Source organism: Pollicipes pollicipes, unplaced genomic scaffold (assembly GCF_011947565.3).
Source record: "Pollicipes pollicipes isolate AB1234 unplaced genomic scaffold, Ppol_2.1 Scaffold_7231;HRSCAF=8579_pilon_pilon_pilon, whole genome shotgun sequence".
Classification (NCBI taxonomy): domain Eukaryota; kingdom Metazoa; phylum Arthropoda; class Thecostraca; order Pollicipedomorpha; family Pollicipedidae; genus Pollicipes; species Pollicipes pollicipes.
In genome coordinates, this window is record NW_023597034.1 from 16,571,685 (window position 1) to 16,596,832 (window position 25,148).

A 25,148-nucleotide genomic window follows, 5' to 3' on the forward strand; every position below is an offset into this window, starting at 1 on the left:
TGGCGACTGCGACTGCGGCGCGTGGTATGCTGTGCCGCGCAACTTGTTCTGCGACGATGGTCGTCTTGCGCCACCGCCGAAGGAAGTGTCGGATGGTGTGTGCGGCGGGCGGCCGAGCGGCGCTCGCCGCACAAAAGGTGAGGGAGGGTGGCCACTAGGCGTGACCGCTCACCGCCCCGAAAAGACAGGGGGACGGCGGGCTGTGACGCCAGTGGGCAGGCTGGAAGGATGCTCGTGTGCGGACCCGAAACAGCGCCAGCCGTCCGGCAGGGCGGGCCATCCAGGAATGTGCACGAAGGGCTGGCTGCAACAATGCAACCCAAATCTGATTGGGCTTGTGATGTGGCTGTGCGCAATATCGACAAAAAACAAACAATGTGTTTCTTTAATTGAAAAAAGAGCGAGACACTAAGGATGGACGTATTGTGCGCGCCGGCGGTCAGGACGGTGGTGCTGGCGCTGTGATTGCATAGTTTTGAGCAGAGCGGGCACACTCACAACTAGTGGCAGCGATAACCTCGATTCTGTGATGAAGATCACCGGACGTAACAGTCATCGGAGCCTCCTAAGAAGGTAACAAAAACGACAAGGAAACGTCTTTGCTGGTGTCCTTCACCGGAAACGCGCTCCATGTAGTTCGTCATCAAACCACACTTCCGTTACTGATCCCAACATGACGGCGTGCGTGCGCGCGGACCGCAGACCGCCGCCCGCACCAGCGCCATCCGCAGGCGCCGTCGCCGCCGCCGCCGCTGCACCGAGCCCATCGATACCTCCCGCGCCTGTGACGTCGCCAGTCGGCCGACAGCCCCCTTCGGGGGCTCGTTCTGCTCCCGTGCAGCCGGCAGCTCGTCGGCTGAGGCACTCCGTCGGTCACTGGGTAGCCTCCCGCCACCCGTGGCCCGGGTTCCCCGCCCCTCGGCGGTGGCCTCCCACCGCTCCTGGCCCGGGCTCCCCGCCTCTCGGCGGTAGCCTCCCGCCGCTCGTGGCCCGGGCTCCCTGCCCCTCGGCGGTGGCCTCTCACCGCTCGTGGCCCGGGCTCCCCGCCCCTCGGCGGTGGCTTCTCACCGCTCGTGGCCCGGGCTCCCCGCCCCTCGGCGGTAGCCCCCCGCCGCCCGTAGCCCGGGTTCCCCGCCCCCCGGCGGTAGCCTCCCGCCGCTCGTGGCCCGGGCTCCCCGCCCCTCGGCGGTGGCCTCCTACCGCTCCTGGCCCGGGCTCCCCGCCCCTCGGCGGTGGCCTCCCGCCGCTCCTGGCCCGGGCTCCCCGCCCCTCGGCGGTGGCCTCCCACCGCTCGTGGCCTAGTCTCCCCGCCCCTCGGCGGTGACCTCCCACCGCTCGTGGCCCGGGCTCCCCGCCCCTCGGCGGTGGCCTACCGCCGCTCGTGGCCCGGTCTCCCCGCCCCTTGGCGGTGGCCTCCCACCGCTCCTGGCCCGGGCTCCCCGCCCCTCGGCGGTGGCCTCCCGCCGCTCGTGGCCTAGTCTCCCCGCCCCTCGGCGGTGGCCTTCCGTCGCTCGTGGCCCAGGCTCCCCGCCCCTCGGCGGAGGCCTTCCGCCGCTCGTGGCCCGGTCTCCCCGCCCCCCGGCGGAGGCCTTCCGCCGCTCGTGGCCCGGTCTCCCCGCCCCCCGGCGGTGGCCTTCCGTCGCTCGTGACCCAGGCTCCCCGCCCCTCGGCGGTGGCCTTCCGTCGCTCGTGGCCCAGGCTCCCCGCCCCTCGGCGGGTCGATGGGCCGGCCGGTTCTGGGATGGGCGGTGGCCGTCTGGCTCTGCTCTCGGAGGCGTTTGCAGGGCTTCCAGAGATTGTCCGGCCTGAGCGATGGTGGTTTGCGATGTTCGAAGCGGCTGTAATCTATGGAGCGCCAAGGCGTGCCGGCTGTACCGGCTGCGAAACGCGCACCTCGGACAGACAGGTAGTCCGCACCAGCGCAGACACCGATTAACCGTCATACAGAGGACGCTTTTGCATCGGACCACAGCTGCCTAGAACCGCCTGTCATCGTACACCTGTGATGTCACAACACTGAGTGCTTTTAAGACCTCCATACGTGAATTAATTTTGACCACTGACCACTGATCTGATCAGGCCCACAGTGCATGCATAGGGATGTTTGCGACCAGTGCTCGTAACATTTTATTGCGTAATTTTAGTATGTGCATTCTATGCTGCACCTTTTAGTATGTAATTTGAAACGTACCCATGACCTGGGATCGTAATAGCCACTTTGTGGATTGTTTCCAACATGCTGACACTGACACAGTCTCTGTCCCGCCTTTCCACGTCTTTTCCCGTGACGTTCATGTCCCACCTGACCAGTGGGCGCCTCTCCGCTCCGTGAGTTGGCTTTGCAGCCGCATTCCCCGATCGGTCAGTGGCCACGCGCCGTCCGGAGCCCGCGAGCGGCAGCGGCGGCAAGCTGTCTGTTTGGCCACGGCCCGGCAAGATGGCGCTGCGATCGCTCGGCGAAACTGGAGCCGCGCGCTGATTGGTTCTGAAGGCTGGATCTATCAACGATCATCAGCGTCTGGGACAGGATATGCCTGTTTTGGCTCTGGTCACCTATTCTCGGATGAGTTTCTCCACTCCAGGGGATTTTTTAAAGAGAGTTTCTGGTCTCGAATGACGAAAGCCCCCGCCAGCTTCACCTGAAGCATTATCGCTTTCAATCGTCTGATTAAAGGCCGACAAGGCGCTTGTCAAAACCGCCGTCGCTCTAGACCAAGGGCGCAGCCACGCAGAGGGAGAAGCGGAGGGGGGGGGGAGAAATTTTAACCCCGTCCCGCTGCCAGAATCGAGCGCAGATTTTTATCACGACGCTAATGGAACCCGATTCCACGATCTGGTGATCAGAACAATTATTTCTGGCTTACATCTTTATTAACTGCCGTGGGCAGTGGCGTGTCACAACCAGCAACAGGAATTTAGTAACAATGTCAGTGAAAAACCGAGCATACATGTATGGTACGCAGCTGAGACATATTTTTTCGGAGCCATTCCAGAAGTGCGAGCCCATTGGCGCGTTAGGTACCGCATCCGTACCTAGTAGTGTTTGTGCTGTGTGTAATCAGACCGCAGCACCCTAGATACGATGAATGATGCTGGAAATAGCCCCCCCCCCCAAAAAAAAAAGAAATTGGGCCCCTGTCGCAAATCCTATGTGCGCCCTGCTTCAAAGCACACTGGCCCAGTGCGGATATTTATTGGTCCAACACAGAATGAACAGTTACATCGCGTAGTTTCATGCCACACATAAACGCGGGCCTATGGGTTAGGCCGCGGATGAAACCGGGCACAGACACGGGGACAGGTGGATCTGGAGCTTGGTGAGCTCCACACACGGGTCCCAAAACTTAGCTAGCAGTCAGGTCGCTAGTAGCCATATCAGGACAGGTCACGTCAGGTCAGGTCAAATCAGAGAGCAAAGGCGGCCATCCTGATGTCATGCATGTATGTATGCACCTAACCCGGGCCACTTTTAGCAGCCGGTCGTCGCCGCGGTGTCCCCAGCCGGCGGCCCCAGCGGTGTCCCCAGCCGGCGGCCCCAGCGGTGTCCCCAGCCGGCGTCCCCAGCGGTGTCCCCAGCTGGCGTCCCCAGCCGGCGACGCCGACCGATAGCGCGACGTAGCCTCGTCGCCCGCGGCCCTCGGCACCGCCATGACCCTTTACGACACGGCCACATGGCCGAGATTCAATATGCCGTAAAGCGCTGATGGCACCGCCTGAGCCGGGGCGGCCGACGGAAGGGGGGAGGGTAGAGACAGAGGGCTGGGAGGGCGTCGTCCGGGACATGGCTGGCGGCGTCGGCGGCCGCTGTTGACCCAGCTCGTGGGAGGGCGTGGCTCCTCTGCGGCTGACGGACTCTCACGACCGGTACCGAGCCACCCGCGAGGTCAGGCAAGGTCACAGGCATGGCTCGTCCGCGGCCGCGCATCGACGCAGAGGTGGATACATGACATGGAATGTCTCGAGCCCCGGCTGACTTCGAAAGCGGGGATACACGCTTTACGTGAAACAGACCACACAAAGCGATGGAAGCGGTGATCACTGCCCCTGCCGTGCAGTTTGACAAGCTCTTTCCGCAAATCGTGTTGATAAATAGGCCGTGCCTCTTTCGACCTAGCTACCCCTGTCCCTCAGCTTGGCTTCTCATGTTCTCGTCCAGCTTGGGGCGGTAGCGGCAGTTCGTCCAGGCGGGTTGGGGCTGGGGGAGGGGATGCGACACTCGGATGCGACACTTCCTAACAATGGCTAAAGTTTCAAGAGTAATTTTAGTATTTATGAGACCATTCGTTCCATGCATGGACGAAATAATCATGTTACAAATATAAAGTTAATGGGATGAGACTGTGTCGCCTCAAAATACATAACAAATATTCCTGGAAGAAAGGCAAGCGCAATTTTTCGCGTTACTTCCCAGAAACTGCCACAGGGTTGATGTTAAACTTCCCTAGATCTGGAGGCAGCCGTCCCCTATGCCGCCCTGCCCCCCCCCCCCCCGCCCCCCCCCCCCCTGCTCCCGCTGTCCGTGGCTGTTGCAAGAGCGAGTGGTTATCTCGGGGTTAACATAGCATCGATATCAACGGTGCCTGCACCAAAACCTCATTTGAACAAAGCATCGCAGGGGCCATGCACCGTCGCTATACCAGACTCGTAAAATCCGCCATATGGCGGACCGGAACAGCTTGCAGCGCGTATAGCGCGCGCGCGCTCTGCATCGCCAGACATGCCGTTCTAATTATTTATCGGCGGCCTCTGGTGGCATTCCGGTGGCGCTGCGCGCGAGCCCCGCAGACATTCTGGCGACGCGTGTCGCGATCCCTCGCGCCATTGTGCGGTGTTCGGAATAATAATGGCAGCTGGGGCCGACGACGGAAGCCAGAGCACGGGCCGGCCTGCGACCGCCGGCTGGGGAGCAGCGCTAACTGGGCCTGGCCGGCTGTATCCGGCGCCGCGGCCGGACCGACGGACCGCGCTGCGGTTACCATGCGGTCGCGCTAGCGCTGGACACCGGTCCGTCCGTCATCCAGCTAAAAAACAGGGGAAGATGGCGCCAGCGTCGCGGCGTGCCGTCCCGGATGGGTGAGGCGGTGCGGCTCCCCGCGAGCCGACCCCGTGCAATGATCGGCGGACGCGTGTTCGACATACCACAGACAGCTGGCTGGCGCTGCTGCCATGGGTGCGCGCTAGTCAACACGTCCGCCAGCGTTATGCCCACAAGCTGTACATGCTAAAAGACAGGCTCTGGGAAACTGCTCTGGCCTCTGCGCCGACTCAGCAAGCGGCGGAAAAAGGCGTCATCTGCTGACGTTGCCCCAGCAGGGTCGCTAACCGGATCAGGACGAAGCCAAAACGAGACGGACAACAGCGCTTGCGGCACCCGCACTGGCCTACGTGGGATGCCGGGCGGCCGGTGGAGCAACACCTGCACACGGCTGCAACTGGACAGGATAGCAGTCAGTCTGGGCAAGTCCTTCTAGCCATGTCGCTCTATTGACATGTTTCTATGGCGTGACGGTCTGGTAGTGCATCACAGGAGCCATCATGCCATGCTGAGGCAGTATGCCACTCACCGCCACCGCTCCCCCAGCCAGCCATGGTCTATGACATAGTCCGGCTGCTCGATGGCCGAAAGCTGCTTCTGCCGCACTCGGGCCACGGCGTTTGCCCCGGCGCCATGGCAGACCCGGCTCGGGCGGCTCCGGCGCCGTGGCAGACCCGGCTCGGGCGGCTCCGGCGCCGTGGCAGACCCGGCTCGGGCGGCTCCAGCGCCGTGCAGAGCCGGCTCGGGCGGCTCCGGCGCCATGGCAGACCCGGCTCGGGCGGCTCCGGCGCCGTGGCAGACCCGGCTCGGGCGGCTCCGGCGCCGTGGCAGACCCGGCTCGGGCGGCTCCGGCGCCATGGCAGACTCGGCTCGGGCGGCTCCGGCGCCGTGCAGAGCCGGCTCGGGCGGCCCCGGCGCCATGGCAGACCCGGCTCGGGCGGCCTCGGCGTCACCAGTTATGCTCCCGCTCCAGTTATGTAAGAGCCGTCCCGGCGGTCGTCACATACCGCGCCGAATCCGTCCATGTCGGCAGGATAACGGCGACATTGCGGCCGGAACAGGCCGGGCCGCGCTCGAGCGCCGTCACCAGCCACCCGTCCGCACCGCGGCTGCAGGCCGGCGGCAAGTAGCAAGTGGGTGGTGACGAGGGCGTCTGTATGTCAGGCTTATTTCCACGCGGAGCATATTAAGACTGGCATGTTTGTAAACATCGGGCACCTTGCGCTACGCAGCAGGCCAATACTGGTCTTTAACATGTCATGCCTTACGCGCCCCCTGAACTGCCAACGGGTGAACTGTTCCTGCCCAACTGCGTGATGCCGCTGCAGGTGCCGGTGTGAATAGTTTATCAAAAAGTAAATCAATACAAATGTGCTCAGGCTCACACTGCTCGCCGCTAATATCTGTCGTCGGATTCAGATGCCCCGACGTCCCGGTGAGCACAAGCACTGCACTGCGGCCCCCGGCTGCGACAGCGTTGTGGAGTGGCCCGGCACCGTTCCCCTACAGCCATCACCAGGCCGCGTCACGTGTTGTCACTGACACGCCGCCGTTAGCTCCCGGCGGCGACAGCGTCGGGAAGTGGTCCGGCACCGTCCCCCTGCAGCCATCACCAGGCCGCGTCACGTGTTGTCACTGACACGCCGCCGTTAGCTCCCGGCGGCGAGGCTACGGCGCGTCGCTGACACGCCCTCGTCGGTTATCAGCGGGAGGTCACGCGGTGTCAGTGACACACTGTCGTCGATCCGACGCCGGGGCTCGGGACAGGCGCTGCTGTGACGCACGTCACAGCAGTGTCTGAGTAACGTTCGTTACAGCGGTGGCTGGGTCAGCCGTTAGTGGGTCGGCTTCGGCATGTGTAATGTAAAATCAGGTGCACAGGAAGGCATTATGCATTATTGTCTGCGTAGCATACGTGCTGTTTTGCTACAGATGCGTTTCACGCTTTCCTGCATGTTGCAAGAACATCGGATCAAGAACAAGGTCACCAATTATATGTTACACACCTAACCTCCTTGACCCCGAATTGTGCAAATGCAAACACCCTCTCGATGAATTGTTTTTGCTATCGTGGGCCAACACGCCGCTGGAACATCAAGACGGAACAGGGAAACTCGGACAAATGAAAGTGTGATGCTATAGATGACCAGCATCGTAAGGAATATGTGGCTTATCGCGATGGCTTAACGACGCATATCAAGCCTTTAACTATACCAACGCGCACAGTGGTATTTTGATCTCGCCCATCAGTTGTACTTGGGGTGATAATTACAGCCGTGAAAACTAGTCGAATAGTACCCCCAGGTATTTGTATCGTACCTAGCACAACCTAATGTCACATATCGGCATAGGTACTGCAATATTCGTCAGGCAACAGTGAGCCTTTCCCGGTGGAACAGCAAGAGTTCAGACGACAACAAGCCATTCCCCGTTCGAACAGGAAACGCTTAGTTCTGTGTATTGGTGAATATTGTTTACACCTAGGATCGTGCTTGATAACTGTGAAATCACCTTTATTCCCTGCAACTTCTGGGGAAAACTTCATACGGCTCACGTGACAACTCAAAGAGGAAAAATACTGAGTATTTAAGGCCGCAACCCTTAATAAGCTGAGCCTCTGATTGCCATTTTGATCGGGACCCTGTCCGTCATTAATCCTGCAAACACATTTGCGACACGTTGCTACACTGCGTAAGACATCATGAGCGGAGAGCGGCACCTGAGCCCACTTACCCTGATGGATCCCGCTGCTGCTGCTGCTGATCCGCTCGCCGCACAGCCAGGCTCAGCCGCAGCTGATCAGCCCTTTACCAGCGTCCTCAACGACGTCACAACACCAGCGCGCGCGCGCGCGTACACACAGGCACACCTGCACCGCCCGGCAGCCGGCTCAGCGCCCGGCGACACAGCGCTCGCTGGCGGTCTGGTAGCGGCGCGCCGCCGCCCCCGCGCCGTGCGCCGGCCGCCGCGCGCCGCCCCCCGGCGGCGGCCGCGCGGCGGCCGGCGCGGCGCGCCGCGCTCGTCGCAGTCAATACGCCGCTCCGCCGATCAATACGGCTGCAACAGAACGCGTCCGCCGCGCCGGCCGGCCGCCAGAGGCGCCTATCTGACGGCGGGGAGCGTCCTGCAGGCAGATTGGGGTAACTGCCGCGCCCCAGAGGCGGGGCAGTGACCGAGTCTAGTATCTGACAAAAGAGTATGGTTGGGCGGCAAAATCAGCCAGATGCGGAATGGTACCGCCTGGCCGATTCAAGCCGGCTGGCCACCCATGTGGACACATACGGACGTCAGGAAAAGGACCGGCCAGCCCGACTCAAGCCGTCTCACCATGCCTTCCGCCGCCAGGCCGACTTCCGGGATCTAACCGTCGCGTGCGACGAACCGTCGACAAAGTTCGGCAACATGCCACTCCGCAGGAAGCAGCTGTTCAACTAGTCCCGTCACCCTGCACGGTGCCTTGTCACACATGACAGTGCGGGTCGGCTGGCAGCAGTGGTCGACTGACCCTGCTGTACATGACAGTGCGGGTCGGCTGGCAGCAGTGGTCGACTGACACTGCTCTACATGACAGTGCGGGTCGGCTGGCAGCAGTGGTCGACTGACCCTGCTCTACATGACAGTGCGGGTCGGCTGGCAGCAGTGGTCGACTGACCCTGCTCCACATGACAGTGCCGGTCGGCTGGCAGCAGTGGTCGACTGACCCTGCTGTACATGACAGTGCGGGTCGGCTGGCAGTAGTGGTCGACTGACCCTGCTCCACATGACAGTGCCGGTCGGCTGGCAGCAGTGGTCGACTGACCCTGCTCTACATGACAGTGCGGGTCGGCTGGCAGCAGTAGTCGACTGACCCTGCTGTACATGACAGTGCGGGTCGGCTGGCAGCAGTGGTCGACTGGCCCTGCTGTACATGACAGTGCGGGTCGGCTGGCAGCAGTGGTCGACTGACCCTGCTCTACATGACAGTACGGGTCGGCTGGCAGCAGTGGTCGACTGACCCTGCTCTACATGACAATGCGGGTCGGCTGGCAGCAGTAGTCGACTGACCCTGCTCTACATGACAGTGCGGGTCGGCTGGCAGCAGTGGTCGACTGACCCTGCTGTACATGACAGTGCGGGTCGGCTGGCAGTAGTGGTCGACTGACCCTGCTCCACGTGACAGTGCCGGTCGGCTGGCAGCAGTGGTCGACTGACCCTGCTGTACATGACAGTGCGGGTCGGCTGGCAGTAGTGGTCGACTGACCCTGCTGTACATGACAGTGCGGGTCGGCTGGCAGCAGTCGTCGACTGACCTCGCTGTACATGACCGTGGAGGTCGGCTCGCAGCAGTGGTAGACTGGCCCCGCTAGTCTGAATGACAAGACGACAGTATACCACCCCAGCAGCTCCTATGGTGCCTACACGCTAATGATTTGCACCCCACCATGATGAAAGTCTGGCTTCACCTGCCGAGAAGGGGGGCAAGCGGGTGGGGAGGGGAGGGAGTGGCTTCAGCTGACGGGAAGAGGGTGATCAGGTGGTCAGGGGATGGCTTCAACTGACAAGAAGGGGGCGAGTAGGTGGGTAGGAGCAGGGGATATAGAAGGGGGCGGGCGGGTGGGGGTGGGGGGTAGAGCATGGCTTCAGCTGACGACGGGGCGCGAGCGGGTGGGGAGGGGCAGGGGATGGCGTTAGTTGGCGAGAAGGGGGTGAGCGGGTGGGTAGGGGCGGAGGATACAGAAAGGGGCAAGAGGGTGGGGAGGGGCAATGCTATTTGCTGATAATGGATTTAAGACAGAGACCAATGGCATGCACAAAACATAAACATTAGACAGCCTTATAGGAATCAGGAAGTCTCCCGTATCTGGACGACGGCATAATGACGGCGAAACATCGCGCTGCCGGAACGCACTGGCTGCAACATGCAGCGAAAACTAACCACTGATGCACCCAAGGCTTACATGTGCAATGGGCTCGAATTACTCCATTTTCTGGGGGAAGGGAAAGGAAAGTGATTGACATGACTCAATCAGGCATCATGTCTTTAACAAGACGCCCCGTGCCGTGGCTCGTTCTCGGCGAAGCGTCTGACAGCCCTTTGATATGAGGCGCGTTCTGTGTCCGGCCGCCAGACGGTCGTGTCGAGCTCGGATAGTCGTCAACATCCGGCCGCCAGACGGTCGTGTCGAGCACGGATAGCCGTCAACATCCGGCCGCCAGACGGTCGTGTCGAGCTCGGATAGTCATCAACGTCCGGCCGCCAGACGGTTGTGTCAAGCTCGGACAGCTGCGAACACACGGCCGTATGATGGTCATGATGCTACGGATGCTCATGAGCTCGGATAATCACCATCGCGGAGAGCATCGGGTAGCCGTCGCTCGGTCAAAATTGTGCTACAGATCGGCACACCACGGACCGGAGCTGATGTGGAGCATCGGCCAGGTCCCCTCACCACGGAAGGGGGCCGATGTGGGAATGCGTCGGCCACGTCCCCTCGCCACGGACCGGAGCCAATGTGAGACTGCGCCGGCCAGGTCCCCCACCACGGACCGTGGCCGATGTGGGACTGCGCCGGCCAGGTCCCCTCACCACGGACCGGAGCCAATGTGGGACTGCGTCGGGAAGGTCCCTACCACGGACCGGAGCCAATGTGGGACCGCGCCGGCCAGATCCCCTCACCACGGACCGGAGCCAATGTGGGACTGTGTCGGCCAGGTCCCCTCACCACGGACCGGAGCCAATGTGGGACTGTGTCGGCCAGGTCCCCTCACCACGGACCGGGGCCGATGTGGGACTACGTCAGGAAGGTCGCCTCACCACGGACCCGAGCCGATGTGGGACTACGTCGGGAAGGTCGCCTAGCCACGGACCGGAGCCGATGTGGGACTACGTCGGCTTGCCTTTGTCGTCTGAGGTCGCCTACACCGGCTACTGCTCGTCACCCTGTCGTCAGTCTCTATACACATTTCCCTTGGCCTAGGGTCAGGTGTAAAGGCCAGACCAAGGTCAAAACCAAGCTGTTTTTTACTCGAAAGCTCGCGGTATGAGGCAGTTTCTGGTGCTCACTTTGGATTTACTTATAACAGGTACTGCATTACACATCTTCAATAAACTTCTTAAAGATAAGATTGGGTCATTGTCTCAAAAAGACACAGGTCAACATGTTGTTCTCAGGGATATACCGCCTAGCGCAATCCTTGACGCCTATTCCGACTCAAAATCAAAGAAGCCATGCATGATTTTGGTCACCATGACTTTTTAAATATTAAACAAAGTCGCTGACACTGCATGAGCACCAATGACCTTTTGCTTCGAACAATTATCTAGGTTCACGGCGGTTGCACGAGGACGTTTGGGGGCACTTTGAACGCCATCTGTAGTTTGACCTTTTTGCCTTATTTGACCCGAATGTCATGACCTAGAAACCTGAAATTTTGACGCAAGTGAGCTCACATACAGGCAAATACACCCTTTAATTTGGTGTCTCCAACTCTCTTACTTCCTGATATCTCAAGGGGTCAAATTGACCCCCGATCCGAGCAAAGGGTATTTAACCCGTCGCCAGGACGTGTATTAAATCATGAATATATAAGACGACACATGTCTCTTGGTGAGCTACTTTTGATTTTGACGGACAAAAGTACCATTCAAAAGATAAAAAAACTTAACTGGAAGCTATTCAAAGCACATAATGCCGTTCTCTTTAATGGTCCATGTATAAGCGGAAAATATCTTGCCAAAGCACGGGTGTCGATGTGCATGCTTTTGATATTCCCCTTGCCCCCAATATCTTGGGGTGAAATATTACAAAATCGTAAGAGTTCACCGTTACATAAAGACCATCTTCTCTGATATTTCCTCGTAGTGGCGTCGCCATGGACGGTGCAGCTAAGTAAGTTGAAGCCGCAACCTCAATATTATGGCCTCAAATGAGAAGTAACTTCCATTGAGGTCCGTCAAATGTAAACCAAGGCGTGTTTTCCAGCAACTTAACATGATATTGTCGCTACCGATTCTTTATTGTAGGATAGACAGATAGACAGATATATCTCATAAGACAGCAAAACAGGGCAACAATGGTTTATTTTGACGCGGCAACAATACTTCAGATTACTGGTACAGTTCAGTTACAGAATGAGAAGCCATGCAGAAGACAAAATTTTGCCTGGACATCCTTTTCATCAGATTTTTGCTGAACATACTGCCAGCACTCTTAACCTACCATCCCATTATTGCAATACATCTTCAACAGATCCAGTTTGCCTCGACCCCTTGTTCCATTAGAACGAAAGGACCTTAAGCGTGCCCTGCGACTACGCGACTGTCGGCTCCGCTGCGACCAAGCGGCCACTACCAGGCCGGCGGCCAAATGGCCTTCGTTGGTGAGCCATACATGAACATTCATTCTGGAAGACGAACCTATCACTACGCGTCTCGCCACATCACAAATGTGGTCAGTATACTTGAGCGCTCTACCGAATTTGCGCTTCCGCTATGACGACTGGTGTCTCTGCGCGGCAAATATACGCTATTTTTGCGAGGATGTTACACACTGCGGCCGACGGGCGCGTAGAAATGCGATGCATGTAAATGGGCTCACTGCTATTTTTTTCAGAGATATTACCTGACATCAAAGGCAGTCATGCTTAGTTAAACTAGATAATCGGCAGACATCATTTATTGGTGTCGGTGTCAAAAACAGTGATACTGTTTTTGACAGCCTTGCGCTTTTCATGACATCATTAGGAACGAGTGTGAGCTTTATCTGGAATCGTGTGGCCAATGCCTTTTAAGAGCTGCGTTCTCCTGTCATTTTAGGAGTTCGTCAATTCGGGATTGAATCAGACTTCCAGGTTGCACGGGTTTCAAGTTTCAGATGCATCGCGGTGTGCAGAGGATGATACCATTTAATAATGCACAATCGCAAGCATTTGACTCAAGGTTATTTCGCAGGCTGGCAGTTTACCATTTCCTTATCCTGATGAACCGGCCCACATTAAGTTAAAATGACTAACATATTGTGACGAATAACCACTCAACGGAAATTTACTCGCACCTCCGGCAGCGCACAAGGTGATGACAAGCATGCGGTCCTATTTATAGCAATGCACTTTCTACACTGCTGTTGTAAGAAGCTGGCAATCGCTCCCTGTTTAATGACCGGAATGCTGGTGACTTGTAAAGACTGTGACTCGTCGTCAAAAAAGAGCGAGATCGTCTAGCAATTTTGCATTTACAGCCGACATTTATTTCGATAAAAGCATGTGGCCGAAATGGTAATAGATTTATCCCCCGTTTCTCCTAATCATCTTACGAGGAATAAGGCTAACAGGTTTGTCTTATCTACATGCAACAAAACTTATCAGCTGCTCAGCGACCCTGAACCGTTCATAATTAATCCCTTACAAATGTACTTTATATCCGGCAGCACAATGATTATTCGCAGCGCTCGTGACGCAATGGCCTGTCACAGTTAACGCTGACCAACCAATCGGAAAAGGAGGAAAGCTCGACAAAACAAATTCAAGAATTAGTACATGGTGTACACCCATGGAAAATGCATTTTACACGATATCTGCTGGGATCAAACAATATTTTCCACATTTGTATGGGGTTTTGGACAGAAAAAACATCTTCAAGATCATTCGGTGCAGTGCATAGTCCCGTTCATTAGCTATTTATCCATTGTCCAGAGTATGGTTCACTATTTCAATGGCAACCAGGCATCCATACTGCCTTAGTAACGTCATTCAAATCATGTCATTCCGTATAATTGTCAAGTCGTTCAAATCTGGCGTTCACACATGGCGTTCAAATCTGGCGTTGGCGAGCACAATTTCCAGATCAAATAGCCGTCAACTGGCTCTCAAACATCGCCGTGCAGAGTACGGTGATGCAAGGTAACAATGACGCATTGAGGAGCACGTTAACTAAACGGAGAAATTGTGCTATCTGCGGCAGCCTTTCCCTATTAAAAGTTTACAAACAGCTATAAGTTAGCTCATTTCATCACGTCTGATGCTTGCTTCAATATCTTTAAATGTGGTACATTCCTTGTAACGTTGCTTTCCCTGCATACTGCTGGCAGACATTCGTCTGGATCCCAAGGATGGACCCAAGATCCCATAGGGCTGTCTGTTATTCGGATCCTGAGGTCGTTTTGGTGGCTCCAGGCACATGCCTCACTGCTAGTACACCGCCGTCTACTGCCAACGGCCCACTGAAGCCGACCCAGCCCAACTGCATGCGCCGTGTTTCATCACAGCCCACTCATGTCACAGAATACATTTCATTACCACCACGCACAGTGGCATGGTATCAAACGTGTATTGGATACAACAGAGGGAGAGGAATATCAAAATTGCTACAACACCAATTGCTTTTACGTTGGTGAAGGCTCCACGAAATACAATGACGAAAATGAAAACCAAAATCATGGTAGAAGTGTCACGCTTTCATGTTGTCACCGTTCTAATGTTTAGATATACGACGCATCCTAAGTTCATCAAGCAGGCCTGCGCCCGAAATGGACTCGACGCTTGCATATTGCACAGTATAAAACCTCCTCAGCGGCAGAAAATTCGCTCTACGGAAGGCTTTTCCTGAGATGAAGCCACACATGAAGCATATTAATGCTGGTCAACAACGAGGACGCCTATGACGCATGAATACGCAACAGTTGCACAGACACCAACAATCACCCAACGACAATCCCTACAAACCGATCAATAGCTAAGTTGAACACCCCCTTTCATGACACACAAGCCGGCGTACCGACATCTAGCCGTGCGCTCTGGTTAATACCGATCAATAGCATGTTGCAGACAGTTTAACTCGATACACACACTCTCCTGCCCCACCCGTGAATAGTCCATACTAGTGCGCAGGCAGTACGATCCCACTACACGCTCTGCTAAGGCCACCCTGCGCCGAGCGGGGCGCGCGTCCGCCGAGCGCCGTCGCGAGCGCGCCCTGCCGACGGCTGACGGTCACCACCGCTTCTGTTGGGGCTCGCAGCCCGCACTGGACACTACAGCGAGCTGCTGCCCATGGTGTCGCCTAGGCCGCCGTTCACGTTCATCACCGCGCCGGTGATGTACGAGGCGTCGTCGGAGCAGAGGAAGGACGTGATGCCGGCAACCTCGTCCGGCTCCCCAATCCTGCCGAACATCGAGGGTAGCCTGGGTCCTCCTATCCTCCTATCCTCGATCCGCGTGCGCTCTTCAGAACACCGGGTCACGAGCGTCACGAACACGAACGCCACACAAACGTCACGAGCCTAGAGTGTGGACAGCATGCCCGGAACATCGGCTCAGGCGGACAGTAAAGCCTCGATTGTTTGGCATCCATGGCCTTGGGACCAGAATTCTTACTACAAGTTGAAAAGATCCTAAACCTACCATCCTGCCCGTGTAAAATCCAGTTTAAGGAATGCTTCTTCTCAATCAGTTTGATGTGCCACCCGTAAGCGTGACATAATCGCACGTGTCTGAGCCTGGCCCGCTTGACCCAATGACCGTTGAAATAATCCACTGACGGTGCAGCTGAATTAATCGTGTGAATAACAGTGTGATGCACTGTAAATGACACGGTGTCACACTGATATATTGATACCTAAATTTTGCGTAGAGTATTTGGGGGCGTGGGAATAACAACTTCACAGAAATCGGACCTCAAACCGCCAGTTCACTTCAGATATCTCGAAACATTTCTTGAGTATAGAAACATGGTCAGAAAGCACTACAAAATAGCCCCAAATAATATAATATTATAAACATAACTAAAAAATAATCATAAAAATCACGTCGCAAACAGCATACACACATAAACTTAAGCTGTCCTTCGTTATGCCGAAACCGACATAAAATTCTTAGACGTAATTGTGCGGCTAAAATACGGTCACACCCAAGCTGATTTGTTCTCAAAACCATCCGACAGAAAACACTATCTCCTTTCGTCATCAGACCACCGTTACCATACCAAAAATGACGGGCCTCTTGGATCAGACATGCGGTTGAAAACAATTCACAGTGGCTAAGATAAACACATTCGGCATGGACAAGATCTGAAAGCTAGGCTTCAAAACAACGACGTACCCCGACAGATTAATAAACAATAGCTTTGCTAGGGCCTACAAAATTGAGCGTGAACATCTGTTTGGCTGCAACAAGCAGAGCAAGAATGAAAGGTGTTGACCCAGGTCCCCCTCGTTATAACTTACTCCAGGGGCATGCTCAGCATTAGACAAATACTTACAACCAAACAACTCGTTTTGAATCACTCCAAACACGTGCGGAAAATATTTATTAACCAACCCCTGGTATCCTACCGAAGAAGGTCGAGCCTGAAGGCCGATTAATACATGCAAAAAAAGCCATGGACAGTCGAGCGAGGAGCAGACAGGCGCATGGAAAGAAACTGCATCACCTGTCGGTGGATTTATTAGGATCACGATTTAGTAAAGAGACCTACAACGTACACGTATGATCGGACGATTGGCTGTAAAACAAGCAACGTTACATATGATGTTCGTTGTAACGTGAGTAAATGTGCATGTTATATCGGGGAAACGGAGGGGACTTTATGTACCCGCTTGCAAACCATTTATTGACTGTAAGGACGACAAGAGCCTGGGTGGACTACACCGTATCCATCCATTTTAACTCACTGGGCCACTCAATGGTGCAAAATTTGTTGGCTTGGAGAGGGTGTGGAGCATAACTGTGATAAATAGGAGGCTCAGAGAGAAAAGAGGACTGATGTGCTGGGTACATAAATAGGAGGCTCAAAGAGAAAAGTGGACTGATGTGCTGGGTACATAAACAGGAGGCTCAGAGAGAAAGTGGACTGATGTGCTGGGTACATAACAGGAGGCTCAGAGAGAAAAGTGGACTGATGTGCTGGGTACATAAACAGGAGGCTCAGAGAGAAAAGTGGACTGATGTGCTGGGTACATAAACAGGAGGCTCAGAGAGAAAAGTGGACTGATGTGCTGGGTACATAAACAGGAGGCTCAGAGAGAAAAGTGGACTGATGTGCTGGGTACATAAACAGGAGGCTCAGAGAGAAAAGTGGACTGATGTGCTGGGTACATAAACAGGAGGCTCAGAGAGAAAAGTGGACTGATGTGCTGGGTACATCAAACCTTCGCGGGGGCTCAACGAAAAAGGAAAATGTCATGTACAAGCGCGAAAGAAGTGTCTTAGGAGGTGGCTCTCTCACATTCAATGCATATGTGTCGATGACATGTGTTAGCATACATGTATCATGCCATTAGATCGACACCACCCACGTTAAATTACTAGCAGGCGTGTACAGTCTAAAGCGGGACATAAGCTGTAAAATGGCACAGACTCGCATGCAAACTGGAAAAAACTGAGGTAAACCGGGCCAGTTACGGGGAGCCCGGCTATCTGTTGCGAAACGCACGTGCTGATCAGCCGAAATCGACGCTTCATTTGCTTGCCTCACTGATGTTATTGTTAGACCATACCCTGGCCGTTTATACACGAATGTTTTTAACAATTCTTACACATTTAATGTCGCCAGTGGAGGATATCTTAGATGTTACAAACTGATTTTATGTGCCTATATGTCATGCGTAAAGATGTTGTATGCAGTTCTACGCTATCAAACTTTCGTATTATCGTAAAATGGGGTAAATTGACGGTTTTCCACGCAAACACCATCACATCTTTACGGATTTCAGGTGCATTTAAGTTTTCTGCAAGGAGCGTCAAGATTTGGGCAAACTGTGTGAAATACCTTACATTATTTAAGGCACCTTTACAGCCATTCTTAACATAAGTATTTGACATCAGAAAAGAGGCCTTCAGCTTCTGATTTTCCAGCATTATGAGTTAACGTTAGCTATGACAGACTGCTTTGCCAAAATCACTCAACACCACCCCCGTAATTCTTTCACACCGGAACGCAAGGCACAACACTTGCGGGCATTTCTCAACACACTCTTTGCAGTTCAACCCGACGGAAACAGTACCACAGAGCTTTACTTTAAACCCACGGCCGCTCCTATCTTACTAAATTACAATTCGGCGCAATCCATGGCTACCAACAAAGCGGCTCTTATTTTACGGATGCCGAGAGCGGTGCAAGTATCTTCTGATCCACAATCGTGAAGGCGTAGTTCGACCAAAATGTCTCTCCTTTTCCTTGAGAATGGATGCTCTGGACACAGAGGGTCTCCAGATTTCTGCAACGATAGGTCTACGTAGAACTTGTAAAAAGCAAAACAAACAAATTATGTACATTTGAAACCTCTTTCACAGTGACACTGTTTGACCCATACTAGCATGATCAGCGCTGGAGACCACAATGTGTCCAGCTGGGAATAATATTTGTCATATACGTGTGAAAGAACTGCAAAGGAAACGCACGCAGAAGGACATAGCATAATTATATCATATAGCCTTTGTCCAGAAACCTTTCATGTGGGAGAAACAAAGCGTTACATTCGTGACATGTTTAATTAAACACCTCAGTGACGCACGTTTCCGGGGAGCGTACACACTACTGGAAGAACGTATTGCAGATCGACATGCAGCAACGGAACGTAGCGCAACATAACCCAACTTTGATATATATATATATATATATATATATATATATATATATATATATATATATATATATATATATATATATATATGCCAACAGCCAAAGGCAATGAAGACCCCAAGGTCTTACGATTGCTGCACATTCAAAACATTCGTCCTAGGCTGAACGTACAACATCCATCATGGGACCTGGGTAAAACAGCATTTTTAGGTTATAGACGTCTCTGAGGTTCAGGCCATGCCCGTGGCGGCTAAAGATCACGGTTTGTTTGTTGTTGCATGTTTTACGTTTGGTGGCAGTGTCTGCAGGAACGTTTTTTGGATGCATGGGTTTTCTTTTTCAAGTAAAGTATTTTGCTGAAGCTGTCCGAGCTCCTGACACCCTTGAATATGAGTATGCCTCAAAATATTCAGTACCCTCTATGCAATCGTTATTTACCACTGCAACGGAGGTTAACCGCCACCTCCTGGCATCCTAAAGGTCGTTAACTCAACGTAAGAACTTTGGAGCCTGTTGTTGGAGCCTGAGTTGTACATCCGCTACATCAAGAACGGTAAAGTGATGCAAGCACTGACCTGCCGTGTTTGGGTCATTACAGATACTTCTGCAGCAAAATAAGACGGAAACCGCGGTACAAAACGGAGCAGTTTTGAGCACTTACACCTTAACAGAAGTGTTCCACATTTGTATGGGGATTTAAAATGAGATGGCCCTTCCGAAGGTCATTCAGTGCAGTTCACGGTTTTGCAATTTTTAAGACATAACAATCTTCTGTTTCTGATTTTGACGCCAGCTAGCTTGGCAGACCACTTCGTGCAAACTATGCCGGGGTCGTTCAGGACATTAGTTACACAATAACAATTTCACTTAAATCCTACCCCCACCCAATATTCAGTTCGTTTTCCAATGGCCAAGAAGCGAGAAGTTACTTTAACGTCTTGGCGTCGACCGTAGCGCTTTCGACGCGGCGCGAACGGCCATATTGAAAGTATCGCAGCTGCTTTTTCGGTCGGTCCAATTCGGTCCATATGATGTTTAACACGGCACAGCCATTACAGCGCGGAGGACAAGTATCTGCCAAAAGGAACGTAGTTTCATGAATAAGTAAAACATGCTGCCACCTTTCAGGAAGTGAACAAGGAACAAACCATTGGGACCGACCACTTACCGCAGTACCTCGACCACACCCATACCAATAATAGACCTTCCACACAAATAAGCCTGCGCCAACCAGTTTCCATGAGCGATTTCGAAACCGCAGAAGTTCTAGAACATTCGGCATTAGACGCGAGGTCTAGCCAAGGGCCCAAATGGGTCATGAATACAACATGTCAATGCATCGACTGATATGATGACTCCCCACATGACTACCGGTTCACCGTGACCCAACGGCGGGTGCCAACGCACCAGCTCACAGCAGGACAGTGGCTACACACAACTCACCTGCGCATGTAGATGCTGTTCTCGATCCCGGTCCGAATCGACTCCGTGTTCACCAACTGAAGAAGGACAACGCACATCAAAAGACCAATACACGTTGACAGTGAAGGCTGTGCCTGACGTCCACGCTTGGGGTGATACCATAAACTCAACTAGACACATGCATAAACAATCCATTGTGGAAGAATATAACTGATACATGACCTGTTAAACCAGCGAAACTTGTTGCTGCAATCTAACGGAGTGATGCAAGCCAATGACAAGACGCCCAAAACGTGCCATATAAAACAAAACGTTTCATTTTCCGTGACTCGCTTGGACGCTCGGCATGTTTCTATTATATATTTATGGAAAAGGTTTGCTCAAACATGGCTCAAAGGCAGCTGTCCTTGGCTTTCAGCGCCGGAAACTGTAGAAGGGTCGTGAATAATGTCCAAAATCACGTCTTACGCTCGCGCAGATTATGATAAGGGAACACATTTGTCCTTACGCTACATTATAATTACTAACGGTAAGCCATCATCATATGTATGCATCATTATAATAATCACACGGGCAGGTGAATACTCACGACAGAGCTGAAATTGGTGTTGATGAAGCCTGGTGCCACCGCGTTGACCCGTATGTTCTTGGGCGCACACTCCTTAGAGTAGACCTGGCTTACGCCGAGCAGAGCCATCTTGCTGACCGAGTAGGCGGCCAGCATCTGTCGGAGCAGCGCGGGACGATGGTGCCGAATGATGGCCACGCTAACAGCCGGCAGGGAAAACGCGTGGACACCCCCGTGGATGACTGTCAAGGTATATATAACGACAGATATAAGATAAATCTCGTGAAACCAGATCCACTAGCAGCTTCAACACCAAGACAGTGCTGTTTCTGAGGCGTTATAGCCCTTTCCATCCAGTACATAGCCTGGAATAAGGGTCGGCTCGGGAAATACCGGCCGGCGGCGCACACTGACCGAGTTAGGGATCACACTGACCGAGTTAGGGATCACACTGACCGAGTTAGGGATCACACTGACCGAGTTAGGAATCACACTGACCGAGATGGGGATCACGCCGACCGAGTCACGGATCACACTAACCGAGTCACGGATCACACTAACCGAGTCAGGGATCACACTAACCGAAATAGGGATGGCACTGACCGAGTTCGGGATCTGGCCGAGCACGGAGGCGATGAAGACGATGGAGCCGCCACCGCGCTGCTCCATGTACGGCACCACCAGCTTTGTCAGCAGGTACGCTGACTTGACATTCACGTCGAAGATCTTGTTCCAGCCGGCCTCCGGGCACTGACGAACGGCAGGCGTCAGCTCAAGGCCAGAGACTCAAGCAACGACAGGCTTCGGTTCAAGGCCAGAGACTCAAGCAACGACAGGCGCCGGCTCAAGGCCAGAGACTCAAGCAACGACAGGCGTCAGCTCAAGGCCAGAGACTCAAGCAACGACAGGCGTCGGCTCAAGGCCAGAGACTCAAGCAACGACAGGCGTCGGCTTAAGGCCAGAGACTCTGGCAACGACAGGCGTCGGCTCAAGGCCAGAGACTCAAGCAACGACAGACTTCGGTTCAAGGCCAGGGACTCAAGCGACGAGCACTGATATGACGTGCAACATGATATGACTACACGTGCGTTTAATAGAACGTCGACAAAGACATCGTGGCTGGGTAGCACTCGACGGCTACCCAGATCAGGCGATTCACCACGCGGACAGATACTCACGTCAAGGAGACCGCCAAACACTGGGTTGGTGGCCGCGTTGGACACAAGGATATCGATACCACCATACTTCTCCAGCGCCTGCAACATAGAACAGACAGTGGTGGCTAACGCGTAGACACGGGTAAGTAAAGTAAGCGGTCTGCTCTGGATGAGCAACTTAAGAACTGACTGGACAAAAGTGGTTATATGGGTACGTCGGCAGATAACGCATGACTGAAATAATAGGTCGCTGGTCAACATTGCACGTCACTGTGGCCACGACATAGTTGAGTATTTGTCTGATGATGACCAAGAAATGTTGATATCGAGATAAAAAATCAGCAAGTTAAGCTTTACCCACTAAATCCAGAGGCAAAACACCCAGCAGAGTACATGCAGGCCCAGGAGAACAGCATCGTTAAACATTAACATGTGCCCGGGCGGCCGACTAGATACCCTTCACTCGGGTGGGGGGGGGGGGGGGGGGGAGGTAAATTTGACTCCCCTGAGATCTCTGGAACTAAGAAAGCCACAGACACCAAATTTACAGGGTGTGTTGACCTGTACGAAAGCTCACATAGGCCAAATTTTCAGGTTTCTAGGTCATGACCCTCGGGTCAAAAAAGGTCAAACAAGGTCAAGTTCCAGGTTGATCTCCAAAGTGCCCCCAGAACCTAGATAACCATTTCTAAGCAAAATGTCACATTCTCATTCATGGTCAGTGACATTGTTTGGCCTTTTAAAGGTCAAGGTGACCAAAATCATACAAGATTGCTTTGAGTTTTGCATTTGACTAAGCGACAAAAATTATCCCTAAAACAAAATGTTGACCTGGGTCATTTTAGATCAATGACCTATTCTGACCTCTAAGAAGTCCATGGAAGATGTATGATGCCATTCCTGCTATCAGTAAACTCGAAATGAGCACCAGAAACTATTCCATTCAGCAAGCCCTAGAGTAACAAAACAGGTTTGTGTTAACCTTGGTGTGACCTTTATACCGGACCTCAGGTCCGTGTAATTTGCTCATTCAACTGTTGTATTACCTAAGAAAGCATCTCAGAGATGTATGGCTTTGTTTAACACTCCATTGTTTGATCAGATTGAAGGATTCCCTAAAAATTGCCTTCGACCTTGTGTGTGTGTCAATGTGTGTCAAAAAAATGTCAGCGACCTTACAAAGTACATATAAATTTTTTATGCCAAACGATAAGCTATTCAATTGTCACAGCTATGCAAAATTTGGCGCGGCTACGCCGCGCCGTTTGGAAACCATTCTGGAAAAACCTTCGGGGGGGGGGGGGTCAATTTGACCCCCTCCCGAGCGCGTGTTAATATTCACCATGTGACTGCCAAGGGGCCAGCTAAGGGGTCACCTAAAGGATGATGGTCAATACCAGCCTATCTTAGCGGCGCCTGTGATCCCCTTTTGATTGGAGTACGGTTTTCAGAGACCCGACCACTACCTGGTCCACATCCCAGCGAAGCACTGTGGCCTGCCTCACCCGCTCCACAAGTGCCTGCCTCTCTGACGGGTTGCCCACGTGACACTTGACGCCGGACACTTCCAGGCCCTCCTCGCTGAGCGCGCTGACTGTGGCATCCACGTTCTGCTGGTTGCGGCTGCTGACGACCACGCGCGCGCCATCGCGGCCCAGCCGACGCGCGATCGAAAGGCCAATCCTGTGTAGGTGCGGCCCCACACAGGAACAGTCACTGATACTCAGGGCATTTGGTGCAGAGCTTGAGACCAAGCATGTGGGCATGTATGGGGAGCACACATGTGCCTACAGACATGATCATACATGTGCACAAGTAGTACAGAGAGATACACAATTCATTGGTCATTACACTGTGAGTTGGGTGTTGCTTTTCAGACAATTTGGCACAGGCACCAACATTTACATTTGTTACATTACCTACACAATTATTGACATACTGCAAATCTGTCCTCACACTATTCAAATTTGCACTCCAACTCAAAACAAAAGCAAGATACAGAATGAATCAAACAGCTCACATATGATATCTATCTATTATAAACATACATATATTTCTGACATACATGAATGTCAACACTATTTGTAATGTGACATGAACACAAGTTACAAACTTTACAGAAAGGCAGAGCCATTGGGTAAACAAAACTAAAAAAACAATTTTTGCATGGATCAGCTTCCACAATTATGGACTTCTAATCTGCTTTACCTTCATTTATCTGCTTTGCCTTTATTCAGTTCAAATCACCACATATTTTAGGGCAGAACAAGGAAACATGAAAAAACAGCACCATGTATGTGAAGTCATCAAAATATCTGGCCTATCTTAGATTATTGATAAGATTTATGCTTGGTAAGGAACAGTGCTTTCTCATTGGAGGCTTAATGCATTGTGCCACATTGACACTTTTACTCTAACAGAAATCACAAAAAATATTATACCCTGCTGTTGATGCTGTGACAATTGCTACTTTTCCAGCAAGCTTGGATGCCATGGTGCTCTGCCAGGACCTGTGAAACATATATTTATGCATGCATGAGGATTTTGCATGGAACCACAGCAACACATATCATACATTCTCACATTGGGTGGACCAAAGCAAATATGGGATGGAACAACATAGGAACTGTGATAAAATCTGGACAATCTGGACTGGATGCATCCCCATGCCCTACTGCACATGCCATACTTGCACATCCAGTCTCCAGGCTGCGGTGATGTTAATGTAATGCTGACATTTACATGGCTACATTGGACACAAAATGGCCTAGGCAAGTATGCTTAAATTTTCACTTGTCATCAGGTGCTTTCCACAACAGCAGTGACAGCTGTGACTGATCAACATTTTAGGAGAGGGTCCATTACAGTTCATAATGGAGCTCGGCTTGTGCCGTTCGGCATACAGCAATGAAGAGGGCTTTTCAAAGCTACCTTACACTTATCTGGCTCCTTATTTGTCCAGACAAATCACAAAAAGTGCATAAAAACCACAGCAAACCCACAGCCGGCTCGATGACTGTTCCAACACTGCACGTATCCTGCTACGTATGTATGCTCTGGTGCAATCCACCAAAACTATTAGACGGTTTCCTTGCAATCTGACGCTGTGTTCAGCCTGGTCCAATTCACCGTGAATAAATGTCCCTGCTGCGCTAGATTTGTCCCAACTTTCGAACCTCTGAGTAAATTGAACTTTTTATTGCATTTAAAAGAATAGTTTTGCTTAAAAAGATAATTATAACGTTCAAAACTTTTTATAATATTTTTAATAAACACCTATTGTACAAGAAAATCATGTAAAAATGATCGCTGGCTCTATTTATTGAAAAGACGTCATTTAACACTTGGTGAAGTAAGCACATTTATTTTCGGCGTACCTTGTAGCCATCCCGGAATCAGGTGGCTCGCGCA

At 52.9% G+C, this 25,148-nt stretch overlaps 2 protein-coding genes across 2 annotated transcripts in view; both read right to left on the reverse strand.

Annotated features, from left to right (window-relative positions):
* The window catches only part of LOC119109092 (kazrin), a 68,532-nt gene extending 60,591 nt beyond the window's left edge, over positions 1 to 7,941 (reverse strand). Inside the window, exon 1 of the mRNA XM_037232635.1 lies at positions 7,769 to 7,941. The gene's annotated coding sequence lies outside the window, so the exon portion shown is untranslated. The remainder of the gene's footprint in view (positions 1 to 7,768) is intronic.
* Positions 7,942 to 14,305: 6,364 nt separating this feature from the next.
* LOC119109781 (dehydrogenase/reductase SDR family member 4) lies at positions 14,306 to 25,125 on the reverse strand. The gene is made up of 9 exons (XM_037233534.1): positions 25,115 to 25,125; positions 24,740 to 24,835; positions 24,179 to 24,247; positions 23,243 to 23,420; positions 21,759 to 21,836; positions 21,184 to 21,330; positions 20,602 to 20,736; positions 20,034 to 20,089; positions 14,306 to 15,172 (listed from the first exon to the last, which is right to left on the reverse strand). Exons 1-9 carry the CDS (start codon positions 25,123 to 25,125, stop codon positions 15,043 to 15,045), a joined length of 900 nt encoding a protein of 299 aa, XP_037089429.1. The 3' UTR covers positions 14,306 to 15,042.
* Between the last annotated feature and the right edge of the window lie 23 nt (positions 25,126 to 25,148).